General features: G+C 37.0%; 1 protein-coding gene and 1 pseudogene across 4 annotated transcripts; one reads left to right on the top strand and one right to left on the bottom strand.

Annotated features, from left to right (window-relative positions):
• On the top strand, window positions 423-6,258 carry LOC109357987 (CBS domain-containing protein CBSCBSPB1-like). 4 transcript variants are annotated; one of them, XM_019602069.1, is made up of 16 exons: window positions 423-561; window positions 696-840; window positions 1,690-1,849; window positions 1,970-2,099; window positions 2,335-2,472; window positions 2,631-2,712; window positions 2,814-2,927; window positions 3,033-3,099; window positions 3,219-3,324; window positions 3,405-3,472; window positions 4,281-4,390; window positions 4,468-4,601; window positions 4,760-4,845; window positions 4,930-5,019; window positions 5,390-5,664; window positions 5,994-6,258. In XM_019602069.1, the coding sequence occupies exons 2-15, from the start codon at window positions 734-736 to the stop codon at window positions 5,564-5,566; spliced, it is 1,569 nt and encodes a 522-aa protein (XP_019457614.1). In that variant the 5' UTR covers window positions 423-561; window positions 696-733; the 3' UTR covers window positions 5,567-5,664; window positions 5,994-6,258. The 4 variants fall into 4 exon arrangements, with proteins under 4 accessions (XP_019457614.1, XP_019457603.1, XP_019457610.1 ...); XM_019602058.1 differs by having other exon boundaries at window positions 2,335-2,511; XM_019602065.1 differs by having other exon boundaries at window positions 423-617; window positions 2,335-2,511.
• Window positions 7,522-8,185, bottom strand: LOC109325513 (annotated as a pseudogene).

Below are 12,874 nucleotides of genomic sequence, written 5' to 3'. Positions count from 1 at the left end.
ATGATCGAGTTTAAAAGCTGACTCAATTAATATTTAGGATCAAGCTAATTTCAAATTTAGGATCAGGTCCAAGTTCAAAAAATAACCCGATCAATATTCATAATCGAATAAGGAACAAGCCTTAATTCATCGTAACACGACCCATACTTACTCCTACTACTTAAAATTTCAACAGTTATCTAATATCACCAAAGAAATAAAATTCAGAAATTGAATGCCTCACATTTCACAATCACACGTGTCAAATTCACCGCAATCACTTCCTGTCCAGTGATATGATTTTGAGTAATAAATACTAATTCGGATCAATAAATACAAACAATTAATTAAAACAATAGCTGACGTGCCAGACTCCTATTGGCCCCATACGAATAGGCTTCAACTTCTCTTCTCCTATCTTTTCCCACCACCTCGCTTTCTTTCATTGTTTATTATTTTTTCCACCTTGGCGCGCAAGTTTCCCTCTCTATCTTGCTTTCTCTTCTCACCGGCGGGCCCTCCTCGGAATTTCTTTTCCGATCAGTTTCCCGGCCGTCCCTCCCCCCAACCATTCCAATCCTGGTTGAGATTCATCTGATTTATTTTCAAACTCTTTTGTTTGTTTAATCTGATAATAAGTGAGTGTTTCACATTATAATTAACGTTTCTTAGATTTCGATTTTGATTAATAATTTGAGTTTGATATATTGTGGCAGATTGTGTTGATAATATACTAATAAATTAAAAAGAGAAGATGACAAGTCTAGGTGGTTCTTCTCCGAACAGTGCTTTGCCAAATAGCCCTAAGGGAAAGAAGAAAAGATCTGAGTATACTGCTAGAAGACCATTTCCTCGCACTACGTACAATTTCACAATTCTCCTCTTTACGGATTACTCATATTCATATTTTCTTTAGAGATTGAGCCTCGCGTGATCATAAGGTTCTTGTCTTATGACCTGGAGGTCATAGCTTCAAATTCCGTAAACAGTCTCTATGTTTGCGAGTTTAATACTACATCTAATATATCATCAGACGTTACTAGGTGGAAGTCTAACTTTATGCATTGTGTCACCCTTTATTTATTATATTTATATTTGTTTTGTTGTATTGTAATTTATGCTTTGTGATTCCTTGCAGAAGTGTTTAACGTTGAATTGAATATTTAATTTGATTTAATTCCTGAATAATCATTAACAATTTGAAATATATTATTAGTAGGTAACTAGCTATCCTCATTCTCTTAATATCAAATAATTGTGGCCTCACATCAACATTCATGATTTGTTGAATGCACTCAATTACATTCATTTTAAGCAAATATGTGATAGTACCAACACGTCAATCCGAGTGGGATGTAACTTGATTTCCCTTAGGTCTCGAGTTCGAGTTTTGTCAATAGAACATAAAGATTCACATTTTGTGAATGCACTCAATCACATTCATTTTAAGCAAATCATAGATCACCAACACTAGTTTGAGTATATGAGTAGAGAAATAAGACTTGACATATTTATGTCTTAAGTAAGTCTTTCCGACCTAACTTGGATTAATCAGAGTCCAAAGTGATTTCTGGATATTGGGGTTTAACTTCAAAATTCCATGATAGCTTCATCCCTAATAAGTATCTAAGATGAGTTATTGAAAGTTTTTATTTATCAATTTAAATAATGTGATCATGATGGCTTGGTTTATACTTGGTTTTGAATCAGGGGAGACCGAACAGTGAAATCATTGCGACTTTCGAGGGCCTTGACAATACCTGAATCAACAACTGTCCATGAAGCCTGCCGTCGTATGGCTGCCCGTAGAGTAGACGCTCTATTATTAACTGATTCCAGTGCTTTGCTTTGTGGAATCCTCACAGACAAGGTATCATTCTCACTTCTTAATTTGTTTCTGATCCATTGACAAGAAAGAAAGATTTGCTTGAATTGTGTATTAATGAGTTTCTTAACATGCATATATTGCTATCCTATTTTGTCGTTGAAGGATATAACAAGAGTTATTGCTAGTGAGGTTGATATTGAAGAAACACCTGTTTCCAAGGTTATGACAAGGAACCCAGTATTTGTCCTTTCTGACACTCTTGCTGTGGAAGCCCTCCAAAAGATGGTGGAAGGTTTGCAGCATATAGTATATGAAGTTGTTTCTTGAATATCAAAATATATTGTGACTTCATACAGCAACTATTTCAATTGTATAGAAGAAGATAAAAAGTAAATGAGATAAAGATAAGTGTATATAATGTCAAGCATGATGTTCAGATAACATGACTTAAACCTTTTCCTGATAGTTGCTATTTCCTTTCTATGTCGCCTTCTTATTTTTTAATACAAGAGTGATATTTTTGACAGGGAGATTCAGACATTTACCTGTAGTGGAGAATGGAGAAGTGGTGGCCATTCTTGACATAGCTAAGTGTTTGTATGATGCCATTGCCCGTATGGAAAGGGCAGCTGAGAAAGGAAAGGCAATTGCAGCAGCTGTCGAAGGTATTGAAAAACAATGGACAACATCTGCTTCTCCTTCTGGTTTGTAGATTATCTTCTCATCCTTCTCTTTTTTATTTTAGTTAGAGCATTATTGGACAGTGTAGGTTTCACTTTTCAAGTGGCCAAGTTTTATTACATGCTATTTGGTCTTTGCGCAGGATCCAATTCATCATTCATTGAGATTCTTCGGGAGCAGATATTCAAGCCATCATTGTCTACAATCATTCCTGATAATTCAAAGTAGGTAATACCTTCTTTTGTTTGAGCTGAAGAAATATTTCCTCAGTTTTAATGTTTGGAGTTATCATCCAAGTTAATTAAGCAGAGGTGACACTTTTCAGGGTTGTGATAGTTTCACCTACAGACTCAGTTTTGACAGCAGCAAAGAAGATGGTTGAACTTCCTGCCAGTTCTGCTATTGTGACAGTTGATGACAATCCTTGTGGTATCCTTACGTAAGTGTGTAGCCATGGTCATTGGCATCTATCAACATGATTTTTTATTGTCATGATGTGTCTTAGAATAATCTTATTGGCCTGTAACCTACTTAAAAATTTCAGTTCGAAGGATATATTGATGCGGGTAATAGCACAAAATCTCCCTCCATCGTCAACTCTTGTTGAGAAGGTACGTCTAATCTTGTAATGTTTAGGGCCATGCTTTTCCAAACATGTGTTAAAATTAAAAGTCTTTATGAGCATTCATCTTCTTCTTGTTATTTGATGTATATTCAACATAATCTACAGGCTATGACTCCAAATCCAGAATGTGCAAAAATTGATACACCAATTGTCGATGCACTTCACAAAATGCATGATGGAAAGTTTTTGCATCTTCCTGTGGTTGATAGAGGTAATGTAATATTATATGGGATAGGAAGAGGTTCTTACATCAATTGTTTCCTGATTTGGCTGGTTAAAAAATGAAAACAGATGGCGTTGTTGTTGCTACACTTGATGTGATTCATATCACACATGCTGCTGTGGCGACAGCAAGTCAGGTGTGTTTTCTTGGACTGTTATACACCCTCAACTTTTGATTACATGAAACTTCTGTTGAATACTTGTTATTGAAATGGGATATAGCTCTGTTTTATGCATAACTTGTTAGCAAATTGTTGTCCGCACAACTTGTATTTATGTCCTTAATTTGGTTCTTTTGATGTTAAATGTAGGTTTTGAAGTACTATACTTTCTGTGAACTAATAAGTATTGAATGTTAATCTGTTTACCTATTAATGACGAGGTTCTTATCAGTCAGCATTTTGGTCTTAAACCTGGCACAAAATTGCCACTCTCTTCCATGCCTTAAATTAGGATGATTTTGTCATATCAATTCTTGACCGATGTTGAGATACATGCACTCTTATGCTTTTGTCTCTTTCATGTTATGAATGCTTGGACAAATCATTTCACCATACTTATTACATTCACCATGAGTTGGACATAATGGAAATATTGAAACTTATATAGGTGCCCCTTCTTAAAGTCTGATTACATGTTTAGATTTTTGTCAGTGCATACGTAATAAAAACTTGTCGTTTTGCTGTTGTTCATTTAGATCTCCCCTCCCCTGCTTGGAATGTGAAGGTCCCTAAGACAAGAGAAGATTCACATGTTTTTTTGGATAAGGATATTATTCTATTATTCTACAATTGTTTCTTTTACTAACTAGGTTTGAAGTATTGCTCATGTTAACATTGAATAGGCAAACACTATGATACCAACATTCCTTTACTCTTTCCGGCTTTCTATGAATTTTTTTGGTGAACATCTGTAATGACAGTATTATTTTTCAACATAAATTAGGCTGGAAATACTACCAGTTTGAACAATGAAGCTGCCAACTCCATGATTCAAAAATTTTGGGATTCGGCGATGTCCTTGACTCCAAATGAAGATGAAGATGATGGACAAAGGTTATCTATGTGCATAGATGTTATTAGGATTACATTTTTTTTTTAAATTTTCTTACAAATTATTGATGGAATGGCAGTGACACGTCCACGAAAATGGCTTCTGAGGGAGGAGAAACAGGGAGATGCACCTCCTGTATTTCGTCAGGAATATCGAGTGCATTTTCTTTCAAAATAGAGGATAAGAAGGGCAGATTGCATAGATTCACATGTGGTATGTCAATTATAACGTGTTAAGAAAAATTATTCACATGAACATTACGATTATGTTATTTTTTATCAGCTCTTTGGCAATTCTATTATGCTTTATTTTTCATTTCTAGTATTTTTGTATTTTGCATGACATGTTTGTGTTGTTGCATGCAAGTTCAGAAACTCAGAGCTTGACAGAGGTTATAACTTCCATCATTCAGAGGGTTGGTGATGATATTAACCCCAAGAACCTTCCCCAGATTATGGTATGTTCCAAAATTGTGTCATTTAGTTTAAGTCAATGAGTGGTTTCTCCTTCTCATAAAGGAAGGTGGTCACTGTGTTTGTAGTATGAAGACGAAGAACATGATAAAGTTGTACTGGCTTCAGATAGTGATCTTGCCGCAGCTGTAGACCATGCAAAGAAGGCTAATTTGAAGGTATGGTGTCCTGAATGTGATTTACCTTACTAATAACAATGATAATGTTGATATGGATCACAAAAATCAAAACAAATTACCAAGTGTTTGGTTTGTTTTCATCCTTGGTTCATGTTTGTACTCATATTGTCTTTAATGTTTCTTAGACAAATGTGTGAAGATGGACAATAAAATGAAAACAATCTATTATTTATACAGTTACTGGTAAAAACATATCAAGTAAAAATCAAACCAAAGAACAAACCAAACAACTCATAAAATGTTTATCCTAAGTGTCAACGATCAACCATCTTAAACTGTCAGTGAAAGCTTCTCTATGTATGTATCCGCCTGTCTCAAAAAATTGACCCTGTAATTATGATTTTTGTAGGGACTGAGATTGCATTTAGACTACTCAGGAACACGTGATTACGCAAGAGATTGTAGTTCGGGAAGTTTGGAACATTTTGATTCAGAAATATGGGCCGCAGCATATAGTGCTGTTGCCGCTGGAGCTGCAGTTGTTGCTGGCTTAGGCCTATTAGCATTCATCAAAAGAAGAAAATGAGATTATAAGAGGAAGAAGAGAGCTTTAGGTTGGGGTGGAGGCCAGAGTTAAAGTAAGTTCGAACTTTGGAGGGGCACACTTTTTGCGCTTGCCAATCTGTAAGTTCTGACATTTTGTACAATTACTTGTATTCATTCATACTAGATAAAAAAGTTGTAGCATTTTTTCACGATGGTCATTGCTCTGTCTATAAATTTGGATATATCACATCCCTTACTGCTTGTATAGTTGAAATTCAAGGTTTTGCAGCTTCATCAACACAGAGTAAACAACATAAACCATATGTAGAAGTGTCCATTTTTCCCCTGGCATTGAGTTATTAATAAATAATTCGATGGGGATCCAGTTCATAAGGAAAAATGATTCTCTACTCCATAAGATAATATATGTTTTGCACTTTGTCAACTAAATATTGTTTTTGTTATAGGTTAAGGAGCTTTGAGGTGGTGCATTTAAGTAAAAGATTTATCTACTTAGTTCTCAATGTAGCATATCCTTTTTTAATTCCTTAAATTCAACTTAAGGGGTTGAGGATAACAAAACTCATTGAATATTGTAAGTTAGAAAGCATAGACACTTGATAATGTTGATGGTGTCCCTATTTGTATTAGATATTTTTGGGCATTCCTAATCATATATTTGTATTAGATATTTTTATATCTTGTGAGTGGCCAATACATTACTTTCCCATATATTTTCTCTATTATTAATGAACATGATTTATGATAAAACATTATGACATCGTTTGATCTATGTAGTCGACCTCACCTAATGGAACAAAGGCTTGATTGTTGATGTACTTTCTCAATTGTAAGTGGGAGAGTTGATTAGTTACTATCACATTAACCTCCCTTAAGCAATCCTACATTCCATGGTGAATTATAACAAATAACTATACTGGTGAACTGGAACTCAATCTTAAGTCTTTTATTACACGTCCAAGGGGCAAAAGATTCAATGACTTCATCTTCTTCAAATAATATACAGTTTTGATTTCTCTTCAACTTTGGAACGACACGAATTTCATGATGCCAGCAGCAGCAATGTTAGTTCTAACTCATTAGAACACTGTTCCGATTCAGCCTTGTTATGGTGGAAATGAGATACTGCAAACTCGGATTTTACCATCTTATATCAACCGTAAAAATAGAAAGGAGAGAAAACTAGTGACAATTTTCAGAAGTTAAAACATGGAACCATATATTATATGAAAGTGGGAACATAAGAATTTTCATTACAGAAGGACAAGTAAACCCTTCTTTGACATTCACACAACTTAATGGATAACATGTCTTTGTCTTATCTGAGGTGAAGAACATTGGATGCACTTGATGGCCACTTGAATTTGTATTTTGTAACCTGGTTCATAAATTATGAATAACCTTTGCAAATGTGACAACTTAAAGTTTTTGGAATCTTGAGAGTTTGGTGGCTAAGCACAACAGAGCACACCAAAACATGATATTATTGATAATGCATGCCAAGCTTGTATCTCGAATTCAATGTATCAACAAAACAAAAAAAATGTTTTTCTTGGTCGTAACTGATTATTAAATCTGTCTTTGTTTTTGGCTGAAGTATTAGGGAGATACATATGCATTTAGTACATAACTGAAGTCATATTGAGTTAAATAGTAAGACATACAAATTCTTCAAGAAAGATTAATTGTTAAGGAGAAATGGGTTTGGCAGCAAAAATCAAACTAAGACCACAATAACCAGTAACTAGTAAATAAAAAACCACCCAAAAGATTAGGAATCGAATAAATATGCACCCCAACCAGTAATAAGTGGTTTTCTCTATGCATGTGTTAAATACTACTCAATCTACAAAGTAGGCTAGGACTATTAATAGTTTTCTCATAATACATGGTGATACTAAATTAAAACACTGCTAAATACTACTCGATCCAAATTTTGGTCTAAAAATATGAAACAAGCACACACATTCTGATTCATTCATTAGCCAGAGAAGCAGTGAAAATGTAAAATGATTTCTTTCTGACCAAGAGGCAAGTGATTGTTGAAGCATTGGAGTTAGTGCTATCAACACTAGTGACTACAAAATCAGGCCTGTTAAGTGCAAGCCTTAGATTGTCCTTTCCCATAATCAAGGAAGATGCATCAAGCAAAACATGCCAGCAGTTCCTATGAGCCTCAGAGACCCAATGCATTATTCCATTCACATCAGCAGCACAGGCAAATAAGCCTTTTCGGCTGATCTTACACTTCCTCCGAAAGTTTCGGCTTAGCTGAGACCCTCTAATCCTCAAATCCAGCCAAGTTATTGGGTGCATGTATCACCTTAGACTCCTTAAAAGAAGCAAACTCTTTGATATATTCTTCTTGTTCACAAGAATTGTCATGTAGTAGTTTCCCTTAACAAAAGGGTATCTCTCCCCCACCAACATCATAGCATCTTTGTAACTTGTAGTGAAGAGAACAATGTATTCATTCTGAAGACTCTCTTGGTGACTTCCTCCTATCATTATCTGACGTTGTTTCTGAAGGCTCCTCATCGATGATGAAGCTAGTCAAGTCTATTCCATTCCCATCTCCTTGAATCAACCCTGCATATTATGGATACTTTGCTAGGACATATTGTTCAACATACTCCATTTCTGCTATGATTTTATGAGGAATCACTGCATGTCTTTTCTGTTTTGGTACCATAAATAAGTCCATTTATTAAGACATCTACAAAGGGAAAAAGAAGGTAACTTAGAGTGAGATGAACATTTTCATTACCTTCATAACCATGCCGTTTGTGATAGAGAAGAAGTAGAATTTCTAGGAAATTAGGGTTAATTCGAAGAAATTAGGGAAGAACACAGGGGATTCTTGTTGAATGAATGATCCTGAGAGAATTTTATTCAAGATGAAGAAGAAGATACATGAAGAATTCATTCAGTTTTTGTTATTGAAAATTGGTTAATTCCAAAACAGTTGAAACTTGCTATTTATAGCTAACAGTTTTAACTGTCATAACTGTCAACTACCAAAAAAGACATGTCCTCATGGATGAAAGGAAGGAATTTGTCTCTGCAATTCAAAGAAAAATTCCCAAGTAGCATCTTCAACCAACTGATGCTTCCACTTCACCAACACCTTCGTCACTGCCTGTCCCTTTCTCTTTACTGTCATCCTATCTAGAATTGCCTTTGGTTCCTTGTGTGTAGAATGACTAGAAACCGTAGTTGGAAGAGTAGTAGAAGTAACAACAGCACCCACATGCTTTTTAAGCTGTGAAACATGAAAAACGAGGTGAATCTTGGATTGAGGAGGAAGAGCCAAAACATAAGGCACCTTGCCCACCCTACTAGCAACACGATAGGGACCAAAGAATTTAGAGGCCAACTTTGCATTCATTCGAGATTGAACTGAGTTTTGCCTATAGGGATGTAGTTTAACATAAACTAAATCATCTACTACAAATTCCCTATCAGACCTATGTTTATCAGCAATTTGTTTCATGCGATCTTGTGCCCTTCTTAAATGAAACTTCAATACTCGCAGCATCTCCTCCCTTTTATTTAAACTTCTGTCCACCAATTCAACAGTAGAACCACCAGGCAAATAAGGAAGACAAATTGGTGGTGGTTGTCCATACACGACCTCATAAGGAGTGGCTTGGATTGAAGTGTGAAATGTGGTATTGTACCACCATTCAGCCAAAGATAGCCAATGCATCCACTGTTGAGGAGTATCAGAACACATACACCGCAGATATGTTTCTAAGCACCTATTCACCACCTCAGTTTGGCCATCAGTTTGAGGATGGTAAGATGAAGATAGTTGTAATTGGACTTCTTGTAATGTAAACAAATCCTGCCAAAAGTTGCTGATGAAAACAGGATCCCTATCACTTGTAATTGAGTCAGGAAACCCATGTAGCTTGAAGACATTATCCAAGAAGGATTGAGCCACATTAGCAGCAGTGTAAGGGTGAGCTAAGGCCATGAAATGAGCAGCCTTGCTTAACCTATCAACCACTACAAAGATAACCTGCTTTCCTGCTGATAAAGGCAAACCTTCAATGAAATTCATAGTTATGTGTTGCCATACATGACCTGGAATAGGTAGTGGTTGAAGCAACTCTGGTGAAGCAGTTGTCTCATATTTACATTGCTGACAAGTAGGACATCGAATGATGAAGACCTTGACATCTCTATTCAACCCTTTCCAGAATACCACAGCCTTGATTCTTTGAGTTGTAGCATGCCTGCCAGAGTGGCCACCCACAACAGTGGTATGTAACCAAGTCAAGATATCTTCCTTTAATTGAGCATCATTGCCAACAACCAATTTACCCTTCCTGCGTAGCTCACTATGCATCCAAGTGTAATGCTTGTGAGAGGAAGGATTATGCAAAAGTTGCTCCTTCAAAGTCATCAAACTAGCATCTTGCTCCCAAGATAGTTTAATCCTATCTACCAAACCCGAGTCCACTTTGTGCACCACAAGAGCATTGCAAGTGTCCACCCTTGAAAGTGCATCAGCTGCTACATTATCCTTGTCTTGCCTATACTCAATCGTGAAATCAAACTCCATAAGCTTGACTAACCATTTCTGTTGGAAAGTAGTTGTTAACCTCTGATCAAGCATGTATTTGAGACTGCTATGATCAGTCTTGATTATAAAATGCCTATTGAGCAAGTAATGCCTCCATTTCTGCACAGCAAAGACCACTGCCATCAATTCTTTTTCATAAGTAGACAAAGATTGTTGTTGTAGACTCAATGCTCTACTGATATAGGCTATGGGGTGATGATCCTGCATCAACACAACACCCAACCCTGTTCCTGAAGCATCTACCTCAACCACAAATACCTTAGAAAAATCTGGCATAGCAAGGACAGGTGCTGATATAAGGAGTTGTTTGAGATGAAGGAAGGCAGTTTTTGCTTCTGTTGACCAGCAGAAGTTGTCTTTCTTGAGCATGTCAGTCAGAGGTTTGGCTACTCCCCCATACCCCTTGACAAATCTTCTGTAATAACCAGCTAACCCCAAGAAACCCCTCAACTGTTTTAGTGACTGAGGTAGAGGCCAATCTTTGACTGCAATCAGCTTTGCAGGATCTGTAGCAACCCCTTCCTCTGAAATAAAATGGCCTAAATACTCCACCCTTGAAACTCCAAAAAAGCATTTGGATTTTTTTGCAAACAGACTGTTTTCCTTCATAAGCAACAATACTCGTCTGAGATGATCAAGGTGTTCCTTCAAGGATTTGCTATAGATGAGGATATCATCAAAAAAAAACTAGCAAGAAGTTCCTAAGTAATTGATTAAAAATGGCATTCATGAGACCTTGGAATGTTGTAGGGGCATTTGTCAAGCCAAAGGGCATGACTAAGTATTCATAATGGCCTGCATGTGTCCTGAAGGCAGTTTTCTGAATATCTGCAGGGTGCATTCGAACCTGATGATAGCCAGCTCGAAGATCAAGCTTGAAAAAAACGGTTGAGCCATGAAGTTCATCCATAAGATCCTCCACCAAAGGGATAGGGAACCTGTCCTTCTGTCAAGACCTTATGCAATTGTTGCTTCCTTATAGTTTTGATACCACCATTAGAAAAACCTTTTAGCACATGTCTTCTGCCTTGAATCACAAAATCCATAGTCAGTCTATCGAAATTCCAGGTGATGTCTCCCAGAGTAACCAGCCATTCTATCCCCAACACAACATCACAACATCCCAATGGGATCAACATCACATCTGAGGTGAAATTGGTATGTTGAATTCTCTAAGAAAAGTCCTTAACCACTGCTGAAATTTGCAATTTAGTGCCATCAGCCACAGTTACCATTAGAGGTTCCAATTGATCAATAGCACACCCCAAAGATCTAGCCTTCTGAATATCAAGGAAATTGTGAGTACTACCACTATCAATAAGAATATGCAGAGGTTTCTTATTGTAGTGCCCTGTGACCCGCATTGTTCTAAAACTAGCCATGCCAGTCAGAGCATTCACCGAGATAAGTGGATCACCCAAATTTCTAACCTCATCCCTTGTCTCTCTGTTGGCAACCTCACTGTCATCAGTATCACTATGCTCAACTTCCATCACATGAATCTGTAGTTTCTTATGGGACAAGTTATGCTCCGGCGTGTATGGGGTATCACAAAAATAGCACAACCCTTTTGCCCTTCTCTCGTTCATAAATGCAGGAGTCAAACTTCTGTTAACTCTGGGCTTTTATGGCACTAACTCCATTGTTGCCTCAGCTGGTAGTGTAGGTTTGACCTGAGCACTCTGTTTGGGAAAACCCGTGGCTTTATTGCTCCTGCTTGGGAATTGCAGCCAGGGGCTATGACTCTGGGATGCCTCATACAATTTTGCTAATGAAAATGCTTTCCTAACTGACTGAGGCTGAAGCATATGCACCATCATTTGGACCTCCTACTTCAATCCCCCTAAAAAACAACTGAGTGTGTACTCCTCGGATAGTTCCAACCTGGTGATAATCGCATCAAATGCCTCATAAAACTCAGCCACTGATCCTTTTTGTCTTAAGTTCATAAGCTCGGCCATAGGATCATCACACACCTCCCCAAACCTATCAATCAACAATTTCACATACTCTCCCCACAATGGCCAAGAACTCGTCCACAGAGACTTGACAAAGGCATGATGCCATTGCAAGGCTCTTCCTTCAAAGTGTACTACTGCCAATTTGACCTTGACTTCCTCAGGGGTACCATCAATCAAGAAATACGTTTCGCATTGATACACCCATTGTTTGACGTTATCTCCATTAAAACGGGGAAAATCAATTCGGGATAAGCGTGTGCCACAAGCATAATGCGAAGGAGGTCGTCTCTCACCCGAAGGTCCAACTCTGGAACGAACTGAATCATCCGTTCCATCCAATGAGTTTTTCATTAATTCTTCCATCGTCACCTTCAAGGAGTCATTCAAAGATTTCTAAATCGAATTCGCTAGTTCCATCATTTTTGATTCAATTTTTGCTGACATTCTGGATTCTAACCGTTCCTCAACCTCTCTGAATGATGCTTGACTTCTTGTTGAATCTGCCATAATTGCGTGTTGCCGAGGAAAGACCTAATCTGATACCAATTGATAGAGAAGAAGTAGAATTTCTAGGAAATTAGGGTTAATTCGAAGAAATTAGGGAAGAACACAGGGGATTCTTGTTGAATGAATGATCCCGAGAGAATTTTATTCAAGATGAAGAAGAAGATACATGAAGAATTCAGTTTTTGTTATTGAAAATTGGTTAATTCCAAAACAATTAAAACTTGCTATTTATAACTAACAGTTTTAACTGTCATAACTGTCAACTACC

This window comes from Lupinus angustifolius, chromosome LG01 (assembly GCF_001865875.1).
Source record: "Lupinus angustifolius cultivar Tanjil chromosome LG01, LupAngTanjil_v1.0, whole genome shotgun sequence".
Taxonomy (NCBI): domain Eukaryota; kingdom Viridiplantae; phylum Streptophyta; class Magnoliopsida; order Fabales; family Fabaceae; genus Lupinus; species Lupinus angustifolius.
The sequence above is the reverse complement of the archived record's forward strand: the minus strand, read 5'-3'. Positions and strand labels throughout refer to the sequence as shown.

Excerpts from the sequence above, each read along its gene's own strand:
- LOC109357987 (XM_019602058.1), top strand. The coding sequence starts at position 734 with ATGACAAGTCTAGGTGGTTCTTCTCCGAACAGTGCTTTGCCAAATAGC. Across the intron at positions 4,391-4,467 it reads GATGAAGATGATGGACAAAG|TGACACGTCCACGAAAATGG; the intron begins GTTATCTATGTG and ends ATGGAATGGCAG. Across the intron at positions 4,602-4,759 it reads ATTGCATAGATTCACATGTG|AAACTCAGAGCTTGACAGAG; the intron begins GTATGTCAATTA and ends ATGCAAGTTCAG.